The sequence below is a fragment of the Trachurus trachurus genome, assembly GCF_905171665.1.
Source record: "Trachurus trachurus genome assembly, chromosome: 13".
NCBI classification, from domain to species: domain Eukaryota; kingdom Metazoa; phylum Chordata; class Actinopteri; order Carangiformes; family Carangidae; genus Trachurus; species Trachurus trachurus.
Genome location: NC_139892.1, coordinates 7,932,988 through 7,957,296, shown reverse-complemented (window position 1 = coordinate 7,957,296; position 24,309 = coordinate 7,932,988). Strand labels below are relative to the sequence as shown.

At 40.1% G+C, this 24,309-nt stretch overlaps 1 protein-coding gene across 1 annotated transcript; it reads right to left on the bottom strand.

Annotated features, from left to right (window-relative positions):
* Positions 1-2,250: 2,250 nt before the first annotated feature.
* wsb1 (WD repeat and SOCS box containing 1) lies at positions 2,251-21,767 on the bottom strand. Its single transcript, XM_083985017.1, has 9 exons — positions 21,340-21,767; positions 19,436-19,604; positions 17,757-18,040; positions 16,631-16,762; positions 14,066-14,166; positions 9,920-10,092; positions 7,926-8,039; positions 5,870-5,977; positions 2,251-5,363 (listed from the first exon to the last, which is right to left on the bottom strand). The coding sequence occupies exons 1-9, from the start codon at positions 21,377-21,379 to the stop codon at positions 5,201-5,203; spliced, it is 1,284 nt and encodes a 427-aa protein (XP_083841143.1). The 5' UTR covers positions 21,380-21,767; the 3' UTR covers positions 2,251-5,200.
* Between the last annotated feature and the right edge of the window lie 2,542 nt (positions 21,768-24,309).

Here is a 24,309-nt window from a genome sequence, read left to right as displayed (position 1 = left end):
TTTTTTTAAATTAAATAACTCTTTATAATAACTATGATACTAATGAGTCTGTAATGTTTAAACACAGTTAGAAACACAGTGGGATTAATCAATCATGTTTAATGTTTGTATTTTCATATTTTTTCTGATAATTAACAAATACATTTTATATAAATCATGTCAGTGGTTCAATAGTTGATCTATTCAGTGTTAGTAAATGGTGAACAATCTATTTATACAGAGAATGATTTAGACATGAACAAATGTTAGTAAGTGTTTGTAAATCATGGTCTAATTAGCATAAACGTGGGAAAGTAATTAACAATGATGAAATCATGCTTAATAGTAATTATCAATACGTGTAACCAAATATTAACAATAACAGTAATATTATTGTTAAAATGATCATTTTAACAACAGTCATACTTATTGTTGATATTATTAAGTGGTCAGTTGTACTGATCCAGACCAACCTTTGGAAAGACAGAAAGACATACAAACGACCATGAAAGGGTTAAAAAGGTCCCGAGACTCTTATTTTCTCAAGTAAGTTAATATTCACAAGTTTGAATGTGTTTTCCTCGACTCACATGAGTCTGGAGTCTGAGATCCAGGAACTTGAAGTGAAGTGGGTCAGGGTCGGTGGAGAGGACGGACCAATCAGAGCGCAGAAGACGATGAAGGTTGTGCTGTTTTTGTTTCCACAGGTTACGACCTCGTTAGTTTCTTATCAACACACATTTTCATGTCAGTTACAGTTAATATTTTACAACACGTGATTGCTTTTAATGTTTCAGTGTTTTATATGAGGAATACACACACACACACACACACACACACACACACACACACACACACACACACACACACACACACACACACACACACACACACACACTTTAACACAGTGGGACTAGACAGGCTGGTCCCTGTTACATATTAATCATTTATTTGTTTTGAGTAACGGTGGCTGTTGGAGGTCACTCTGTGGCTGAAGACTGAGCTACGGTGGCCCAGAGGGCTAAATATACTCCAGCATAGGAAAACACGCACAAATGCCTGATAATAAAATATCTATGACCTAATTCAGGGGTCCACAAACTTTTCAGCCCGCGACCCCCAAAATAATGGTGCCACAGACTGTGAACCTGACTATCCCTAGAGGTGACAAGGGCACAGGTGGACACGCACTAATAAATAGGCGTATGATCCAAACACGGGCATAACGACTACACAAAACAACAGAACAGCCTTACAACAAGGATATGATTTTACATACAGTATAGCTATTTAACACCCCAGTCCAAGTAATATCAATGTTGTAACTTGTAAGTGAACATTGTTGCTGTCATGTGCAAACTTAATTTTGCCACAATACTTTAGAAGAAGAATATCTCAGTCAAAGTAGTATCCATAAATCATAGCTCTGAGTAAACATGTGAACATTGTTGCTGTACAAATTTACATTTTGGGAATAACTATGTTTCAGCGTTAATCTCTCCTGATGAAATAACACAATCTGTAGGCATCTAAATATGAGGAGGAAAATGTATTTGCATAGTTTAATTTTTTAATTTTAACTATTACCTTTTTTATACATTTACAGTTAAAATGCCCCCCAACTTTGGGAACCCCTGGTCTCATGATCAATATGGGCGAAAGGGCGAAGGCAGAAGCAAAGCTTATTAACGCCTACCCTAGAATGTTATTTGTGTTATCTCTACGGTTACTTTTATAATATAGTAATTCAGTTACTAACTAACTAAAGTAACTAGTAACTGTCACTAATTCCTTTTTAAAAGTAACGTGCCCAACACTGCCCCCCCGGTCCCGGAAACATGAGTTTGCAGATGTTTTGACCTCTCAGGGCCACCGTTCTGAGGATGGAGAGCTGATTGGGCCAAACCATCTGATGACGCCTTGTTTCATCGCCATAGTATTTTTTATTATCGGTTTATTTGTATTTTCATGTTAATAATTTTGGATTTTTGTTTGGTGAAGTTGTAATTGGTGTTTATTTTGTTTACCTCTCTGTCATTGAGATTTTTTTTCGCCAACACACAATGTTCCCATGCGTGTCATCGTGTCAGGTCAGTTTGATCCGTTGTTATCTTGACTATAATTGTGTTTTATCGATCTCCTTCACTGGCCTTGATATCATTTATAATCTTGTTTGGGTAAATTATAACAACAGCAGCATTTCCAGTACATCCTAAACAGACAGTTTGAACTGTGACGGTTTCTGAGACCAACGACCACACAAAACAATCATTTAGTCAAAAAGCCTTTATTGAAACTACACACATACATACACACCAAAAAAAAAGAAAAAAAAAGAAAGAAAATAAAAAGAACTGCAGGAACTACATACATTCATATATATCTGATATATTTACCGCTTCATACTGCATCTCACTGAGGCAGGACTGTGTTTTTCCACAATGGTTGCAGCTTTACAAAGTCATGTAATTAAAAAACAAAAGAAAAGTTTCTGCACTGCAGCCCATTCATGAGTCGACCTGTGGCCATGACGACAGCATCCGGACCATTTTAAATACACATATCAGAGAGGGGAAAACCTTTGGCATCAGCACCGACTGTCAAGACAACTTATTGCCAAGAATGATTGACAGCTGCTGCTCTGTACCCATCTTCCTACGGAAACACGCAGAGGACAAAACGTTAAGTGCTCGCTTTCCCTTCTTCACGTCCCCTTCTGACGCACAAACTCAAAACCATCCACAAACAGACTCGTAAAAAAAACAAAAAAACAAACGCTGCATCTTAAAAAAAAAATTAAAAACAAGTCATAGTGAGTTATCATGTGCAGACTGTTTATTTCTACAGAGGGAGATGGCTGCTCGCTGGCAGCTGATTGGTTGGTTTGCTTGTGAATACTTTAAGGTTTGCTGGGAATTTTCAAAACACAGCGAGAATAAAAAACAAAACAAAAAAAAAACGACTTGGCGAGGACGCTGCCCGCCACGGTGTAAAAAAAAAAAAGAAGAAAAAATCTGACCTGTATGGAAATGTAATAAAACCTCGCCGGGTTGTAGCAGTAAAGTCGTGTAATCGTGTCGACGCTTTCACATTTAGAGGAGAACAAACATAACATAACATAACAACATAGAAAAATACAAATGTTCAACATAAGAACTGGATATAAACGACAAAATAAAGTGAAAAAAATTAAAACTTTCATAGGTTTATGAACAAGATACAATTTTGTATGTACATACATATCACATGGAATTGTGTATACAGTTGTTTTTTGTTTTTGTTTTTTCTTTAACTATATATATTTATATATAGCAGTTTAAGCGGCAGAGGTGCTTTGCTTTAGTGTGAAATCATCAAATGACACTGGTCTCAAGGCTTTATACTGTCCCGCAGGACAGAGCACGCACATGCACATGTGCACATGCACTCTCTCTCTCTCTCTCACACACACACACTCACACATTCACACACTCAAGTGAATTCAAGCACACCGTTGCCATTTCTGTTGCCGGTCTGAGACATGTGTAGGGCGGACTGTGGGCCGGTTCATCGCGTTATTTTGAGCTACGTCTTGTGGAGTTTCACTTGTAAACAAACACGTTTTAGATTCAGTGTTTTTCACAACGTGTGATGCAAATCCTTTTTTTATTACTATTATTATTATTTTTTTTTAAACTTCCACTTCACCGTTTTCTTGGTGTTATCACCACATCAGTCATACAGTAGTCTGAATGAACGAGGATAACCTCCATCAGTTTCCTCTGCTCTCTCTCTGATTAGCTAAACACAATAAATACTTAATGTAACTACCCTAGCAGAATATTTTAGGTCATAATTATATTGATATTATTTATGTTTTTAATTTAGTAGATTCTCAGAATTCCCTTCATGTTGACAAATATAATTTATGACTCTGATAAATAAAGTACAGCGAGGACACTTTAAAGAGGCTGTAAATTACATCACATCCTCTGAGCAGACTGGACGCTACAGTGACTCGGTATCGGAAACAACGACAAGAGAAGACCGAGGATCGCTGATTAATAGACGCTGTTTTCCAACTGTTGGCGGATAATGCTAATGCTAATGCTAAATAGCATATTTAAAAAATAAAATTAAAAAAAGTCTTCAAATTTACCAGCTGGGTTATACACAGGTACCAACATATCCTTAATATTTTTGTTACCAATGAGCTAACTAGCATATCTGAGTGGCCTTAGTAGCGGAATATTGTTTGTTGGGTTTAATATGTTGTTGATGTTATTTTACTTAATGATTGTATGTATTTTTATGTCTCTGTAAAGCACTTTGGTCAACTTGGTTGTTTTTAAATGTGCTCTATAAATGAAATGGATTGTATTGGTTGTCGTACTAGCTAGCGTCCAGCTCGGGGAGGAGGTCTCTCTGTTTTTGGTGCGACCCAAAAAAGCAGATATTGAATGATGAGTCAAGGTTATAAACTGTACTGGATCAAAACTAACTGCTAAGTCACATCAACGAAGTCTGGTACCACGGTGGTTTTTAATACTGTTTAGATATTAAATATTCAGAATCTAAGAAGAGAGAACGATAACTGCTTTATGTTGTTTTGTTTTTTTTTCTTTTCTTTTTTCTTTTTTGACGATAATGTACAAATGCTCCACAGTTTTGGTAAATAGTCCACAGTATCAGCATCAGTTCCTGTTGACGCACCCCCACGTGTCTCTTCCCTTTAACTCACCAACTTGCAAACAGAAAAAAAAAATCTGACAGTAAGAGCAAGCACCACTGCAAAGCTTCTCGCATCGAGTGCAAAAGCTGCTTTCGGGGTCGGAGGAAATGAGGAAGCGTTTACTGAACCTATTTGATGGAGAGAGAGGGGGGAGAGAGAGGGGGGAGGGAGAGGGGGGCTCAAGGACTTTAACCTTAAAGGTCATTTACAAAAATAAATATTGTACGACGCAACAAAACATCCTGCTCTATGTGTGTGGGGTTTGGGGGGGTCTGAGATGAGGACGTGTCTCTGGATTCAGTGAAACCATTTATTCTTTTCCTCCTGTCCCCGATTGCGTCCGTTTATCCAACAGTTCTACGAAATAAAAAAAAGAGTTTTGTTTTCCAAAATATCTTTCAGAAAATAAGGGATTCATTGGTTTTCTCAGCAAAAAAACCCGCTGCTGTGGTGTGTGCAGTTGGTTCAGGGGGAGGGGGGATCGGTGGGCGTGGGTCTTTTCTTTTTCTTTTAGATCACTTTGTACGTCAGGTAGTCGCGGAGCGGCGTCGGGATGGCGAGCGCCTCCACCTGCTGCGTGGTCATGACCCGGCGGAGCGCCATCCTGGACAGGTGCTGCAAGCTGGCGGTGCTGCGAGGAACATCCCAGAAGTGCACGCCGCCGTCACGAGTCCTGGAGCGAAGACACAAACACAAACACACAGCGTGACCACCGGTGACATCACAGGTGGATTAGCTGGTTTCCTTTGGCTCCTCTTTGATTGGACAGGAGCTAAGTGTGTGTGTTCTTGTACATGCTGCGTTGTGAGGACTGGAACAAGTTTTTAACCAACAGAGTGAGGACATTTTTGGGAAGTGAGGACATTTTGGCCGGTCCTCACTTTTTCCAAGGGCTGTTTGAGGGTTAAGACGTTAGGTTATAATTACTTAGGTTTAAATTAGGTTTAGAGTAATGGTTAAGTTTAGGCATTTGTTTTGGATGGTTAAGGGTAGGGTAAGGGGCTAGGGAATACATTATGTCAATGACATGTCCTCACAAAGATAGATTTACAAGGATGTGTGTGTGTGTGTGTGTGTGTGTGTGTGTGTGTGTGTGTGTGTGTGTGTGTGTGTGTGTGTGTGTGTGTGTGTGTGTGTGTGTGTGTGTGTGTGTGTGTGTGTGTGTGTGAGAGAACTTACCCTGCAGCAAGGACACTTCCTTCAGCAGAGAAGGCACAGCAGAGGCCGTTGGAGAGGGGGGCGATGGCCTGGGGGGCTCGCTCCTCGATGCTCCAGAAACGAACCAGCCTGAGGACGAACACACACACACAAACACACACAACTGTTAACTACAACATCCACCAACCTATCAGGTCACAGCTGCGCCCACATCTGTCCACACCCTGACAGTTATTTATTTAAAGCTGTACAGAAAAGAAAAATGAATTTGAGCCCACTCTGGGTCTTAACATTAGTGTAATAACTCATCTATCAGACGATGTAGCCCAAACTTTGTGCAAAATTCTATTTTCGAGTAAATCCGGGATGAAAGTGTGTTTTTTTTTGTGTATATCTGTGTAGTCTTATCTGTCATCAACAAGAGATTACGGGTTACGGGGCGCGTTACGTTTGTGTGGCGGTGCCGCAGAGACGAGAGCTGGGACACCGGGTCGGAGGCTCTGATCTTACAAGGTTGGTTTTCAGCCAAGAGACTTTGTCCTATTGAACACTTTTATTAGAGACAGTGTCATTATCAAGCGTATTAATCCTTGAGTTACGGCCAGACACGTGTTTATTTGCAAGGTCGACCTCACTGAAGTCTGATCAGTTCATCTGAATTCATGCCTGTGGCCAAAGTTGAATGCTTCTCGTTCACCTACGCCCACGTTGTTAAAATTAAGAAATGTTTTGGAGGCGTTCCCGAGTCATCACAGAGGTTCATCAAAGTATTATTTAATTAAGTTTGTTTTGTGTGTGTGTGTGGGGTTGGTTCAGCCCAACCTGTTCTGACACAAGAACTGAATAATAATAATTATTCATTACACAAGAACTGGTTCATCAAGACGACTTTGACTGACTATGATTAAAAATAAAATGTAAAACAACCTGCGTGCTGCTTTAATTAAAGTAAAAATCTCGTTTGCAGGCCCCGACCTCCCTGTGGTGTTAATTAAAACACAAAGTCTAAACACGTCGGTGAGAAAAACAACCGGATGACTGACGATGCAGCTTCTTGTTAGTGTGTGTCTGTGTGTGTGTGTTCAGGGTGGAGCCGAACCGACACCCAGACATGACCGCACGAGTTAAAAATATTTAAACTTGAGCAAGAAACTTTGCTAGAAAAAACAAACAGGTGAACAGTGGACGAGTGGAGAGTTCTCAGATCGGTCATAAGACGAGGAGCTGAACACAAACACAAACACACTGATGTGAACGCTGCAGGCTGAACAAGGTCAAACTCACACGAATGACGCAAGCTGGAAATGTGCTTTTCCTTCTGACAGTACACAACGGTAACAGTCAGAACGAAAAAATGTGTGGACAGACGTTTCTTTTTTTTCTTTATGTAACAGTTTCTCCCTTCAGCTGCAACAAAAACTCTCTTTCCTGACCATTTTCTTTATTTCTACTGTCTCATGTTTTGGTGGGAGCCCGAGGCCTGGCTGTGTTTTCTCTGCCTCTGGTGCCAGAGCTGCGTCTGTTCTGTGTTTTTTTCCCTCCTCCGCCTCCATTTTGTGGAGCTTCCTCTCCTGCTTCTTTTTCTCTGCATATTTTCCAGCAGCAGCAGCAGCAGCGGTGGCGGCAGCAGAGCAGAGGAGCGGCGAGGCCAGGCAGCCAGCCGCTGGTCAGAGTGATTAATAGCTGCCCTGTGACAGTCATGTGACCCAACATAACATACAGTAGCTCTGTGCTCCGAAGAGCCATTAAGACTCATGACTCCCTGGAAGGTTTTTTTTTTTTTAGAAAACAAACAAGCTGAGGCGAACAGTGAAGCGTTTCTGCGGCGCTCTGCTGTTTACAGATCTGCCTGTCTGAACACACGGGGCGTTCAGTGCTGCGGACTGTGCAGTTGTTTATCTGCTGCTGATACGACGGCAACAGCGCTCGTTGTCAAATCCAAACATCAGCGAATGGTAATCATGGGTTTTTTTTATTACTGAACGGACTCGTCCTGAACATTTTCATTTCAAATTGTTCCCCTAATAGGGAAAAAAAAAACAAGGCGAGTGAGTGAACGTGTTATCTGAGGTCTCACCTGTCGTCAGTGATGCTGGCGATGTGGCGGCCGTCAGGGCAGAAGCTCACGGAGCGAACCCAGCGGTCGTTTGACCCTCCAGCAAAAATGGGTGAAGGGGGAGGGAAGAGGTGGCTGCAGAGAGACGAGAGCAGGAGTTCAGTGTCATTACAATCTACATTCAATGTATGTAAAAGGAAATCACATGTGTGAACCTGTCCTGTGTTTTTTTTATCCTTCAGAAGATCTGAATATTTTAGAGTTTTACTGTTTTATAGTATCACACAAAAAATATTCACCATAACCATGTTTATTATCTTTCTTTTTTCAGCACAACTTCACCTTTATGATCTGACAATTATCTTTTCACTCTACAGAGCTCTAGACTAACTTTTTTTTTACAAGGAGCACAGTCGCCCCCCAAAATTTAGGGGTGCACACTGTAGATCAACTTTCAAAGCAAATATTCACATTTCCTTTTTTCATTCATGATCCTCACAAACACTGGCCTGACACCTGACACTTTTACAGTTCTGTAAAATGACAAAAAGAAATCCAAACCCTGCTGATCACCGCCCATGTTTACGCTTAACGTGGATAAATATTTTTGTTCTACATGGTTTATTAACGTCAAACTAAACATTAGAGTTTCAAATCTGCACTTAAAGTGAAGTTAACAGCAGCTCTGTGGTCTGATTATGTTTACATAATCATCGACCTTTGGAGGGTTAATATCCAAAAACCATCTGGGTGTAGTTTTACATTTCCTCTCTCACTTCACGTGTCTCAATCATGAACTCTTGGTTGATGATTCATCGGCATAAAAATAATTGAGATGAATGATTTAATCACTTGTGAAGAAGTAGAAGAAGAGCCATTCATTGGCATTAATCTTTGGAACACATAAGTATTACATTTCCATTTGCCTTTAGGCTTTTCAACTCAGTTCATGATGCTTATGTCAATATGCTCATCGAAATGCTGTCGTCAAATATGAGAAATGAAGCTCCTCCAGATAAACAGTTTGTTGGCGCTCCACTGTGTTGACAATACTGTGGTTTGTGCAACTGTATGTGTCTGTTACAGGGTTTGTGTTATCTCCATGTCCTTTGCTTGTCTACTGCAAAACTAATTGCCCCCCCGGGGGACATAATGAATAAAAAAAAGTTGAAAGTTAAGATGATGTTATGTGTGAGACGGTGACGGAAATATGACACTTCAGCTGTTTTTACACAGATGATCGGAAACCATTTAACGATTACGCAAAATAATTGTGATCAGCTTAAATAATTGCGATCAGGCGACAATGCAATAATGGATGTTAACTCTTCTCAACTTGTGCTGCTGCTGCTGTTTCTTAATGCTTGCTATTGCATGTCCTCATTTTTATTTTTTGTTTTTTTAATGCTTGCTCTTGCTTGTGCTTCTTTTTCAATGCTTGCTATTGCATATCCTGTTTTTTTTTTTTAAATGCCTGCTATTTACATGTGTTTCTAGCTGCAATTTGTTTGTCTGCATGCTAGTGCTGCTCTGTGTCACCTGCCATCATGAGCTGTTGTTATGCCATTATGTCAAATTTGATATACATATACATGTCTTATTTGTTATTATGAGCTTTTAGCAGGTAAATTCATATGTAAGTTGTATTTTAATGCACAATTTAATTGTTGCCCTCTTTTGTTTTTTAGGTTCCCTTTAACACGGATGAAAATTAGCGTTAGTACTGGCTAACTCTGGCTCACTTACAGTTTCTTTTAAATACTGTTCATTAGTGTTGCATTGTCCCCGTTAAATAAACCAATGAATTAAAATCTTTAAAAATGGACGACACTGGACTAAAACCACAACACTTGAGCACGAAAGTTCCTCATTGTTCATCTCGACCTTAAGCACAGATTTTTTTCCCCTTGAGATTCCACTTTTATCTGAGTTGTTATTTATAAACAGTAACTCCACAGCAGCAGAAACCTCCTCCTCCTCCTCCTCCTCCTCCTCCTCCTCCTCCTCTTTCTTACCCCAGCTCCAGCAGGATGGTGCCCTTGTGGTGGTCCCACACAATGACCCTGGTGTCGTAGGAGGCGGTGGCCAACAGCGCCCCGTCTGGCGAGAACTCACAGGACACCACGTCATTGTGGTGTCCCTCCAGCTTCCGGATCAACGTGTACTTATCCATGTTCCACAGACACACCTGCAACGTGAAGAGAGCGCGGTTATAGCCCCCGCAGTGTAGATGGGCTAGCTTTACACTTTTACAATTTTACTAAATAATGCAAACGTTAAAGTAATTTTATTTAGACATTAAAAATTAAGCAGCAGGAATTAAAAACAAAATTTAAACAGTATGCTCAGTGTCATTGTAAAGCTTTGTAACATTAAAACCAGGCCAAACAAACAAAAAGAGCACATGCTACACAAGCAGCAAGGCTACGTCAAAATGCAACACGTCACCTACAGTGACATTTATAATTAATATTCCAACATTTGTACAGAATAGTATTAAACTACATCATGATTTAAGGTTTTTAATGTTATTAAATGTACTAAATAAGTCTATAATAGTACTTCTATTATTATTATTATTATTATAGTTTAAAAAAAGTCTCTACACAAAGAAAGAGAAAATAAAACAAGCAGTAACTTAAGGTAACATAATTTTACTCCACTGGTTTCCCCTTTCAGAGATTTAGTTCACTGTGTTTACAATAGGCTCGCACCTCCGGCAGAAGCCTACGAAGAGAGACAGATACTGCAAGAGAAAAGAATATTTTATGGCCAAAGGGTTGAAACCTCTGGCAAAGAACACATATGAAATCACACACCCACACACACACACCCACACAGACTCTCACACAAACACACACACACAGACAAAGGGAGAAAAGTTGTTTTTCTTTTAACTTTTAACAGTCAGCCATGGTCTCAGTCTTTAGTGTTAATATCTTTGCTCCAGTGAAATGAAAATGCATCATCATCATCATGAGGAGGAGTTGTGTAATTATTTAACTCCTGCATCTCATCAAAATGTTTTGCAGATTAGCAAACTCTGCTTGGTTATGTAAGAAACACGTGATAATAAAAGTTCTGTTTCTTCTTTCTGTTTCTTCCCCTTTTTCCAGTTTAAAGTTAAAAACAAACAAAACATTTGTGGCTTTTTATCCGTTGAAAAATTGGATTTTATCATCACAAGCTTGGATTTTTATTATTATTATTATGATGAAGGATTGCAGGGTTGTTTATTTTGAATTCCACATAATGTTTTTCTGCCGGCAGCAGAAAATGTTCTTTATAAAAACGAGAGAGAGGCGCAGCAGATGGAGAAGATACCGCATGACTGGCCAATTTGTTGACTGTTTTGTTTTTAATAGAAGCAGCTGACATCTATGGCAGTGGTTCTCAAAGCGGGGTCCCCAACTTTTTCTTGAAATTTTACCACTTTTTTCCAGAAAATTGTTTAAATTTTCCCCAAAAATTCACACCACAGGCGCCAATTTGAATGTACATTAACTAAAAAACTAACGTTATTTGGTTTCAGAACAAATATTTGTGTATTTCTGGTGTTTGTTTCAAAATCTTGTCTTATTTTGTCTAATTTGTGTCAGCTTTAGGGGTCCTTGATGTAAAAAAAAAAGTTTGAGAACCACTGGTCTATGGAACAGAAGAAGAACTGTGCAACATTTCTTTCTTTTTTTATTTTTTGGCACAGACTGAGCAGAGTGGGAACGTTTAACGGTGCTTAAATTGTTGTGGCTGAGTAAGTATAGTCGAAGCCCCTGAATGCATCACAATGTTAACACTGAATGCTACTGGTAGGGGTGGGAGGGGGGGAGTGGGGAGGTAGTGGGACACTGAAACTGACAGTGACAGTAACAAAAGAGAAGCTAGTGGGTGCAGATGGTCGACGGAGCTATTTAAAGTTGAGTGGGGGGGTGGGAGGGGGGGTTGCGGGGAGGTGGGTTTGGGTTTAGGAGAGAGGTGGAGGAGGGTGGAATAGAGGAGGTATTTAAGCACCAGTTTAATGAGAGTTATAAACGGAAATTAATAATAAAAGTAAAAAAAAATAAACAAAAAAATAAAAAAGGAACTGCAACAGCAGAGGTAGACAGACACGGAGCAGCACCTACGTACAGATTGACCTTGCTGGTCAGGTGCCAGGCTGCCCCTGGCCAGGCCTTTGGCCATTGCGCACTGTGCGTCCCCGGTTTACACCGGCTGCTCAAAATGTCAGCGCGGCGGTCCTTTCAAAACCAATCACACACTGAGCTCTGCCACCACCTGTGACAGGGAGAGCAAGACACACACACTGTAGGGACACACACAGCCTAACAAAGCTACCACCATGTGTACCATTACACGCTACGTTTCAAGGTTAATCTAGAGCTGCAACACTGTAGGTAGGTAGGTAGGTAGGTAGTGTGGACTAATGGCGGCCAGTCCCTATAGAATAAACATAAGCAACAACTGAAACATGAACCTGAGCCTTAAGGGCTGAAGGGACGGCTCGACCTCCACAGGCCGGTGACACATGAAAGGAAAAACTCACATGAACTCCAATGGAGGACAGGACGCTGTTTCCACTAAACATGTTCCCTCCTGAGGCGTTTTAAAGCTACACTGTGTCATTTATGTGGCTGTTTATTAGCAAACTTGCGTGTAATTACATTTGCTTACAAATGGAAGCTTTCTCATAGGCTTTGACTGAGGTGTTATGTTTATATTTACACATAGGAAAAACTCACATGAACTCTAGTTGAGGACAGGACGGTGTTTCCACTAAACCTGAGGTGTTTTAAAGCTACACTGTGTAAGTTATCCGTCTGTTTATTAGCAAAAATCATATAGTAAATATATATCTACTTACGTGTCATTACATTCGCTTACAAATGGAAGCTTTCTTGTGTGAGGTGTTTATATTTCCACATAGGAAAAACTCACATGAACTCTACTGAAGGAGAGCACAGTGTTTTCACTAAACATGTTCCCTCCTGTGGGGTTTTAATGATGATGATGGTTCGTGAAGAGCTGCACCGTCTGTATGTTGTGTTGACCTACAGCCACACTACAGGGGTTTCTGTTTATGGACTTGAAAAGAGGACTTGAGTCTGAGTTCAAATTTAATTTGGGTTGGCTGTTTCTTTGATGTAGAAGGTGTTAAGGTTCATATTTGTGACTTTTCTTTCTTTATAATTCATTTATTTTATGGGTTTAATGCGACTCTTGTTCTATTAAAATATGGATATTTATTTCCAGAAGTCCAAAATGTAACTGTGGATGATACTCTTCGTTGATTAGTTTTTAAAATGGTGTCAAGAATAGTTTTTTTTTTTATCTCTGAATGTTTCAAAGACTCAGGATATTCAGACGCTCTCCTGACAGCGCAGCGATCAATGGACAGAATATAGAAATTGTTGATTCCTACAGGTCCTATACTAGACGTTAAATTAACATTTGAGAGGAATAATTTTATCCAGTCTTTTCTTTCATTTGTTGGTTTCAATCTCAAACAGCTCAAGAAACTCAGGATCTTGTCTGATTGTTCCTAACCCTTTAAATTCCATCTGGTTGTATTGTTGTATTTTTGTTTGATGTGTGTTTATTGTATTGTATATTTTTGGCTCATTGACGTGACTTGATGTGTCACAGTAACACCTGAGTATCGCGTGCATCAGATGTGCCGTCGCCCACGGTGTCCGAGCCCGTTCGCTGACGTGTTTCCCCCCTCGTTTGGTCTAAATGTAGATGTCGCTTTCTTTCGTCACCATTACTATGGAAACACCAGCCAGTTTTTCCTTTAATCTGTCACCGACCTGCGTGGAGCAGTGTCTGCTCTGCATGCACACTTCAGAACAAAGAAACCCCAAAAATCCTTTTCTTAGTTGTTGTTGTTGTTTCCCACTGCAAAACCAAAACCACACAGAATCTAGATGCAGGTAGCTCAACTTTTAATGACACCGAGCACAGTTTTGTTCTAAGGTGGGAGTGGTGGTGGTGGTGGGGGGAGGGGGCAGGGCAGATGGGGGAGTTGTGCTTCTTTTTTTTTTTTTTCTTACATAAAAAAATTGTGTAGGTTGATCAAGCATAACACAAGCATTGGCAAACAAGATTAGCTAGCAAACCCATCAAAGTAAAAAGAGGTAAAGTAAAAGGGAACCTCATGTACGTACCGCTTTGCCGGCGCCCACTGAGCACAAGATGGAGGAGTCGGGGGAGAAGGCACTGCAGTACACCCAGTTGTGATGCCCCCGCAAAACCTTCACCATGTTACCTACAAACACAACAAACAAACATGACTCGTACAACAACAACAACAACAACAGATTAATTACACCAATCAGCAGTAATGGGAATAAAAGCGCTACTTTTAACAGTAATCAAAAGAGTTACTGTTTCCCCCGTTATTTTTTTCCGTTCTTGACAATTAAATGCACTGTTACTTGCCTCAAGAAGTTCGGTCACAAAATAATAATACCGGTACACCTGTTTAAGTTTAGTATATTATAGGGATGCACATTTTGAATTTTTTTTATGACCAATAGCCGACGCTCGTTGGGCGATAAGATTAAAACACTCGCAGGGGCGATCGCCGATGGTTTTTTTTGCCTTTTTTGCCGTTATAAAATGTGTAATGTGTAACTTTCAGATTTTTTAACTTTCTGCACTTGCACTCTTCAATTGATTTCTAATTGATTTTTATGTAACTGTTTTTACTGTAACTATGTATACCTGTTGTGAAGCACATTGAGTCTGCATTGTGCATGAAATGCGCTTTATAAATAAAGTTGAATCTTATTGAATTCAATAAGGAGCTAACAAAAGAAGAACATTACCATAATATTATCAAAGTTCTTGATAATGGTTAGGCTAAACGGTTAATCATGTGCATTCCCTAGTACATTATATACACATTTTTTTCAGTTCATCAACTGGTCGGAAAAAGGCTGTTTATATGGAACTAACCAACTCACTCAGTGTTCCTCCGCACAGATGCGCTGTATCACTCCGCCTATCAGGTGTTTGGATCAGTGGCGTGTGGAAGAGGCGGAGTGATACAGCGCGTCACAGAGCCTTTCTGTGCGGAGGAACACTGAGTGAGTTGGTTAGTTCCAAATAAACGGGGAGTTAGGGGGGTGAGTCCAAGTAATTTAACATATTTGAGCATTTTATTATTTTTTTTAAAGTAATGTAATAGTTACCTATCCTTGTAATTATTTACTTCTATAATGTAGTTACCAAGTTACTAACCCTTTTTGGGAAAAGTAACTATAAAAAATAACTTTTTTAAAGTATTATGCCCAACACAGACAGGTGAAGTGAATACGGTGAACAGAAAGGCGATAGGACACAGTGCATCGCAGTTTGTTGTGTATTTGGCAGCAAAATGAACCAACACAATATCAGGAAGGTTGTCATCATCGTGTTGTGTCTGATCGGTTTGTGTTTTCATTAGGAAGGAGACGGTTGACAGACGGGACGGAAACCAAGAGGAGACAGAGACGCTGAGGCAGTGTGGTGGTGGGCAGGTTAGATCATTTAATTACCATGACACCCACATGATGAGTCATACTGTTGTCGTTTATCATTGTCGTTTGAGCAACACATTGTTCTTGTGAGCTGTTCCACAAGAACAGAACTGCAATTACATAACTCATTAACATGCAAAGATCTAAAGTATGCGTGTCTGAACCTGAATAACATGATATACTGTACTTGGTTTCAAGAGCGGTTTAATAGATGATCTATTAAAAGGAAACAAGTCTGGTCTCTTCTCCTCTTACAGCACAGCAGATAACCCTCCTCTCCTCCATGTGCATTTGTTTTTCAACGAAGCCAGTGAGAAATCAATCAATACCGCACTACATAACATTATTTATCATCTACCATGTATATCTGTGTAGTCTTATCTGTCATAAACAAGAGATTACAGGTTACGGGGCGTGTTACGTTTGTGTGGCGGTGCCGCAGAGACGAGAGCTGGGACACCGGGTCGGAGGCTCTGATCTTACAAGGTTGGTTTTCAGCCAAGAGACGCTAGGTGGAAGGCAGAGAGCCTCCATTCTCCCTGGAACTAGTTACAAGTCACTGATTTAACCAGCACTTGAGTTGAGGGACAAATGGAGCAGAGTTAAGGCTAAAAATCCTGCATAGTTCCTCTTTAATTCACGGTTTTGATCTTTGAGGCTTTCTCCAGACTTATCCAAGCCACGTTTATTTTCTTCACATGGGCAGTAAATCAAGCATCAGTGACATTAAACTCATGTTAACAGAGGAAATAAAGGTCACTGCCCGTTATTTCTCTGTAGCCTTGAACATGGGTTCACATGACCTCTGAATAGTTTCTGTGTGGTTACAGCACAGCAGATAAAGGACTCTCATAATGCCTGTGTATTACTGAATTTCTCTGCATATGTAAACATGTGGGATCCAAAAGTCCAAACTACTTTCCCACGGGGAGAAGAGTTTGGAGGCTCGTGGAGCTTGCTGTATGTTCCACCATGCACAAGCCCCCTGGCCCTGGTTCATGAATATTTAACCCATTTTTTAAAAACTGGTTTTAACACATGAGAAGACTTGAGAATGACAGGGAAATGCCAGGTGTGATGCAACAAAAATGCGAGGGGTTGTGTCGCCACATCATTACATAAGTGATTACCAAAGGAAGAGAGGACGAAAAAGGGGGAGGAGGAGGAGGGAGGAGGAAGCCGAGTTAAAGGGATAGGTCGTCTACGTACCATCGTCTTTGAGGTCCCATACGCGGAGGGTCTTATCTCTGGACGCAGAGACCAGCATGAGGCTGCCGTCAGGGGCAAAGGTCAAGTCCCGCACCACATCGGTGTGGTCCATCAGATTCAGCAAAAGTTTTCCTGCAAAACAAGACGTCAAATTAAACAAAGATAGTCTGGGAGGAAGGGCTTTGTGCCATCAACTTCCAATCCAAATTTGCAGGGCAGACACCCTCAATAAACTTAAAACCTTCCTATATAGTTAGAGATCCGAGTATGGCATCTTTTCTTAATGTTTTCTTAAATTGATTTGTTTTAACTTGGTTTTAACACAGGCTAACTTTATTTGTATGATTGCTATTGTTCATCACTGTGTCTTTTTACTTTTTGATCATTTTGGATTAATATTGTTTTTAATTGTTTGATGTTGTTTTGTTTAAAGCACCTTGAGATGCACTTTTTGGATGAAAAATAAATAAAATTATTATTATTATTATTATTAAAAGGACAAATAAAAAACGCGAGTCTGCAACTACTCTTCTTGCACAGATAAATAAAAATGTCACGGAAAGACAGTTTACAGGCAATAATTCCTCCACCGCTCAAAAAACACCCACAGCCTCCAACTTTCCGAGCTTAACAGAGAACGACAAGGGAAAAAACATAAAAATTTAACAAAACCAGATGTTTTATTCTGGACTGGAGCGACTGACTAACAACTGATTCTTCTTTTTTTTTTTAATCGGTGAAGATATAGAAACACTCTTCAAAGAGCAGGGATGCAACGACAAGCAGAAACCTCTGCGGGTGTGTCAGTCTGCTTAACAGGTATAATCCTCCTGAGCAGGCTTCACATGCTTGTGTCCGCTCACGAGCGTGTGAAGCACGTTAGCTGCACAATCTGCAAAAATCCCACATCCATAATCCTGCAAAAGCCTCTTCTGATAAAACCTTCAGCATCACCGTTACTTCATAAACTCCACATATGTAGATGGATAGAAAGAAGAGGAAGAAGAGAGAGTTGTGCTGAGAGTGTTTCTGCAGCGTCTGACAGGCTGCTGGCTTCCTAATCTGATTCCTGGCTAATGAAGCCGGAGAGGAGAAGGACGACTAATTAACGACAGCGTGCCCTCACCAGTGTAGACATCCCAGATCTTGATGCGACCGTTGTTGAGGCCCGTTGCCAGTAGCAGCTGGTCCTGGCCGAACTTGAAGCGGTGCCACTCGATGTTGACGCAGCGACTCTGCTTCTCTGGCACCGAGGAGCCGAAGGCCAGGCCCCAGACGATGTCACCGCAGTCGATGGTGCGCTCGCAGGGCTCGTTCGACTCCGGGATCAGCTTGCCTCCGTCGCTGTTCTGACGGGACAGACGCCGCGGGCTGGAGGCGTTGGTGCCCTCTCCGCATTGACCCGACGAACTGCACGAGAGAAATAACAAGAGGTTATGAAAAAAAACTAGAGAACGGGCAGATATTCAAATAGAAAGTTGAGTTTTAAAGGGAGGAGAGGCTTGTCACGAGATGAGCAGAGCTGCCAAGCAGAGCTGGCTGTGCGGATGTCGCCCCGCGGTGAAAGTACATGTCATCACAGCATGACGTGGCAAAATCCTAATCGTGTTTTTTAACAGCTGCAAAAGTTTCATATTTTTCTGCCACTGTTGGGGGGAGGGAAAAAAAAGCAAGCGAACCGCCCTGCTGTTTGGGAACAATAAGCAACTTGTTCTACAGACAAACTCCAGTGTGTGTGTCTCTGAGTCACAAGGCCCGATTGAGTGGAAAAAGAGCCTGTTAAGCAGAAAAGGGAGCTGATAAAAAACAGCCACGTGTAACACCTCTTTGTCTTCACATTTCCTCCTGCGTTAGTCACGACTCCAGGGAAATCAGACCAACTGTTTATATGACATATCGTGGCTTTATTTCAGCTACGTTTCCGCCTCTCCTACCCTTTAGTTAGTCCTGTTGGGTCAAGTATGCACAGCTTTATCAGAGTGTAGGTAATTCATGTGTGGAAATAAATCAATTCACTATCCTTCCTGTCGGGGAGAGGAGGGGGGGACAAAAGGTCAAGGGGGACAAAAGGTCAAGGAGTAATTCCACTGATTTCCCTCTAAACTGCAGATAAGTGCACTTGGATTTGACACGGGAAAAGGGCAACTCCTCTGTGTGGATGTCAAAAGGAAATCAAAATGCAGAAAGAGCAACTGAAGAATGCTCTGCTCTATGGGTCGGTGCAAATTAAACAGAAGCTGAAAAGTCGCTCGTTATCTCAACGCGCTGGCAAACTCATAAGCTCGATTTAAGCCAATCAGCCTGTAGTCAGTCAGTAGGCCATCAGGAGGACTTGTTTTTTGTTTTTTTTACGCATGGGTGAAATGGGTGAACCATCATGTTTAGTGTTTTCATTCCTTTGCTACGATGTGAAGAGCCGAGGAGCAAGGTCGGCACCATGAAGAGCGTGTTTTGTTTTCACATAGTTTCGCGTTATAACTACAACACAGGCCTTAAAGGAAAGTTTAAATATTCACCAAAATGTCTAAAAACTTGATCCCTGTTCATACATTTGATAAGGTGACACATATTCTTATACAGGATAGATTGTGAAATGACATTTACTGTCACTACATCCTCAATTTTGGACTTTCCTAATGTTTTACAACATGTCTTCTTCCAGCAACAATTACGTGTGGATGGGCCATTAAGTAAATTAGATATACAGTAAAATAAGGTGCTAAAACCTACAGAGAATCATGAGAGTCTTGGTTTTTTGAGGAACTGGCGGTAATTGAGTGCATTTAGGTTTAAAATGATACTCACAAGTCCTTCAGGCATTTTGTCCAAGGAATGAGCTTCACAATGCGATGCCCCTGAGACCAAGCAAAGTAGGAACCATTGGGTGCAAAGGCAACCGTCCAAGTCTCACGTCCAGATTTCTGGTCGAAGGGAGCAACAGGCACCTGGAGTTCACCGATGAACTTAGCCTTACCTAGAAGGAGAAAAAAAAACAACACACATACTTGATCAATTATTAACACATTACTACCCCTCTGCCTATTCAGACCAGCCCACAGGAATCCCAATCATTTCAAAGTGGGCTCAGAGGAAGGCCGGTGATTGGCCGGGTCTCCTGTCTGCGCCGACCAAACAAACTGGACAAACACAATGGGTGGGGAACTGCACATGAAAAATAAGTTAAATGTGCTGTAACAGAATGGATTCATGCAATTCCTGAAATGCTTGGGAGTGTCTGAACTTGCAAAGGAAACAATGCACACCCTTTTAAAGAGGAATTTGAGTCATATTTGTCCTGGATATCCTGTACATATTAAAAAAAAAAAAAAAAAAAAGCAATTACAAAGAGGAAAAAGGATGATTATGCTGCCTTTAGATTTCAGAGTTGCTTTCACATCCTTTTGGTCACTTCCTTAATTTTTCTTTTTTAAAGGTTTACTGGTTGCCAAAGTTTTCTTCAACAATTTATAGTGGAGTAGTTCTTGTAACTGGATTTCCTTTACAGATAAGTCTGGAGGAAGACCAGTTACCTTTAAGTAAATTAGCTCAAATGTAAATGTTTGATGTAAATACCAAGCATGAGGTTGTCTTTAATTTTCTAGACTGCATCAGTGTGTTGCTGAACTGTTCTACAAAAAAAAGATTCATGTTATAGCTGGTGCAAAAATATTTTTAAATCACAAACATGCATAAACATGAATAATGTATGGTTAAAAAAGCATTTAAGACTATTATCTGTCACTTCAGACACACTAGATGTGACAAATGTAATAGTTCTAAGTTCTATGCATTATTTAGCCATGAAATGATCAACGTGTACACACGCACGTCTCAGCTATGCCGTGTGGGGTTGTGACTCACCCACACTGCTGGAGAGTGGGGGAGGTGTGTGTTTGCATCAGCAACCCAGCGAGAAGGAAACACATTTATACCCAGGAAAAGCTGATATTTAATCATTTCAATCAACTATAATGGTGCATAATAAACATAACATGGATAAGAATGTGTTTTTTATGGTTAAAATATAATGTTTTTCGTGTGAGACAACTCACTGACCCAGTTCTGGCGGCTCTGAGCTCAATAACGCCCCTGTCGGCGGACACCCGCTGGCATCTGACAGTTACAGTCCGAGTCGCATTGTTGTGGTTGTTAAAATAAAAAAAACTATTCACAGCCACAAGAGGCAACTCTGAGCCAATTCCACATTCAACAACAAACATGCGCCACGAAGGTGTGATTTTATGAAGTGTCATTTTATGAGAATTTTTATGGGTTTGCGGCATAAAACGAGACCGGATGATATGTTGTGCTACTACTACTACTTTACTGTACGCCCCCGCAGTGCATGATGGGTTTTTGTTTTTGGTGGGTGTGCAAACTAAAGATGAAAATGCATTTAAAAGTGGATTAAAATCATTTATAGCAGTCTAATTATAACAGCTGTTACGTTACCTCTGGCAACCGTTGTGGTGAAATAGTGCCAAGTGAGTTGCTACGTACACACCAAGGTTTTTTTTTTTTTTAGTTTGGATGTAGCGCTTAACGTTCTTTTCCACGTCACAACGAACCCGGTTACGTGTTTAATTAAAGAGCTCATCAGAACATCAGTAGCGAACGTTCCAATGCCATGGTAACCGTGGAACGTTGGCCCTTGACAACAACTAGGGCGACATACATTGTTGTGTAGCGTTGCCTTTTCCCCCACTTACCTATATCATTTTCGTTGACAGAGTCTGGGAAGCTTGCCATCTAAATAAAGCGCACAGACCTAAGAGAAAAACCCGAACGCGGACTGTCAAGAAAAAAAAAACAACAATAACCGAAGTTATCTGGAAGAAAAAAACAGTCGGTGCCGAAATAGGCGACGCTTCTTCCTCCCCTTCCGATGTCTGCGGAGTCGGGTGAATTCCTCCGCCGAGCCGATCAGTCCCGGATGGAAAATACAGTCGTCGTTAAAACCTTTGTGAATTTCCTCTTTTTTCCCCTTCTTCTCTTCCTCGACGACGGATTCTAGTTTAACTGTTCAAATCTAAGTTTACGAAATAAGCTCACGGATTTAAAGACAGTGAAACGCGTAACTGTACTATGTATGTAACTGTTTATATCCGCCTACAGTCGCTGGTGATACAATGGCTGCTCAGTGGATGTCACCGGGCTATTTTCATGTAGAGGGCTGGGAGGGGGAGGAGCTTCGGCCTACGTCACACAGTTGCCATAGTAATACTAGTAATGCTCCGCCCCCTGCCGGCCGTCTTGTCGCAGTTCACAACAAAACAGAGCGGTAGTGCCACCTCGGGGTAGAAAAAGTGGGGGTTTCCTCTTAATTTGCCTATCTCTTTTCTGAATCAAAGTGAGAAAAAAAGTTGAATTTGAACATTAATAAAAATCACATTTGTTTTGCTAATATTTTGTGGCAGCAAAAACAATTTAGCTCATGGATTTGCAAAATACTCAAAGCATATGCCCTGGTTTCATGACCCACATATTATGTATGGCCCAACATGACTAGTATCAGATGTTTCTCCCACATCTGGACCTAGTCTGTCTGGCACTCATATACAGAAAATCCTATGGCTGTCAGCCAATACAGCCAGACTTGGGTCGGCAACCCAGACATATCCTAGAGAAGCCAGAGATTTCATTTTGATATCTGGTGGTCTGCTAACCTCTTTATTCTCCTCAGTAGTGTTGTAATAGGGCATATCCTAGGATTGGCTGCACCATAATCAAATTAAATGAATCATTTTAGGCATTGTTTTTGTTTATTCTATTCATTAGGCTATATCTGTGAACAGTATAACCAAGACCTGACACTGTCTTGTGAAACCCATTTTGTTTTGCACTGAGGAGGCTTTCCTTTGCCTGTCATGTGGGTGGCAGCACCCAGACACTTCTGTTGCCCTGCGATGCAGACACTCAAGCTTTTGTTATTGCTTCCTTTACAGTGCACAGCTTCTCACCATCCTGCTGCTGATCTTATACATCCACTCAGTATGGGTACAATTTCTGGTGCTGCAGGTTAGTGGCGGTGCCTCTGTTCTTTTGTCCATTCAGACAGGATCGGTATAGGGGGAAAAAAAAAACCTTCCTCAAAGTCTATAATTAACGCAGAATAATAGGCTAATGAGATTTATGGCAGAGTGTAATTTCCTTAAATTACTACCTGTTTTTTAATCCATATAACACATTACCAAGAACAAGAGAGAACCGCAAGCTCAGTGTTCATTACTCATGACAAAAGACAAGCTGCCATTAATCTGAAACCTGTGATGCTGCCTGGCCTCTCTGTTCATTCATCTGCTCTGCTGTTTAAAGAAGCTGCATCAAGTCAGACAGAGAGCTGAATTGTTTGCCTTTCAAAATAAACTCGAGTATTGAAAATTGTTGTTGTTTTCAAAATGTATGCATTTATTTACCCACCATTCAGTAATGTGAAATGACTCCATATAATTATGTATAATAATTATCATACATTTATTGTTATGCATCAACATAATAATGTATTAAGCAGTTGACTGGCTACATCTCAGTGGTGCTATAAACAAATTGGGCCTTACATTTGTATCAAATAATACATTAAACACTTATTACTCTACTGGAAAAAATACAAAAACCTGTGAGTATATATTTTTTTAAACTACATTTGCATTAGGATGTTGGAGGTAGATCATATTCTTATCAACAACTTAACAGGTAAACATTATCCATAATCATCAACATTTGCAAATTATTATTAAAAATTTAATATTTTTATGGCTAGACTCTGCTTGTTAATGATAATATATAGTGTTACCCACTAAGTTGGAATACACTTTTTTTAACCTATTCTCATGAAATGACAATGTGATTTATTCTTGATAGATAAAAAAGTGTATATCTTCTCAAAACTTTACTGATCAATCTCTTCCAAACAAAGCACTGCAAAAAATAAACCACAACCTTTATTATTCATTACTTGCACATACACGGACCATCACATCCATATTTCTATATTTCTTTAATTTAAAAAATGTCATTGTCAAAATATTTTGTTATAGGCCAACCTTTCTTTCCATTTAAATCTCTTATCCTATACAACAGCCTGGAAATAAACCTGATTCAATTCTATGGTATTCATTTCTAATGATAATAAATATACATAGAGTCCCATAAAGTTGGAATATTTTTTTTCAACCCCCTTCTCATGAAATAATTGTGACTGTGATTTATTCTTGATAGATTAAGTGCATATCTTCTCACTCTTCTCAACAAAATTATTTCAATTTCATGGGCAATAGTATACTATTACGAGTATTATTTGCTATTACTTTACTGTACATGGTATTGTACATTACTGTATGGGTTGCTGTATCATATCCATATTAACTAATTTAGTAGTGTTTTGTATATATATTTATTCTATTATTTTATATAGTATATGTGTATTTATATGCATAACTTTTGCACCAGAAGATTTAAATTCATTCTATTTTATTTAATTTTATTTAAATTCTTAATTCTCTTAATTCTTATTCTATTCTATTTTTGGTACTTTTATGTTTGCACCTGACACCAAGACAAGTTCATCGTGCTGTAAACTGACCTTTACTGCTCTTGACAATAAAACAGTTCTGATTCAGATTTTTATATTTATTTATTCGTAATATATAATTGTTAAAATGCTTTGTTTTGCCATATGC

Excerpts from the sequence above, each read along its gene's own strand:
- wsb1 (XM_083985017.1), bottom strand. The coding sequence starts at position 21,379 with ATGGCAAGCTTCCCAGACTCTGTCAACGAAAATGATATAG. Across the intron at positions 16,763-17,756 it reads GATCTGGGATGTCTACACTG|GAAAACTTTTGCTGAATCTG; the intron begins GTGAGGGCACGC and ends CTTGTTTTGCAG. Across the intron at positions 8,040-9,919 it reads ACCATCCTGCTGGAGCTGGG|CCACCTCTTCCCTCCCCCTT; the intron begins GTAAGAAAGAGG and ends GTCTCTCTGCAG.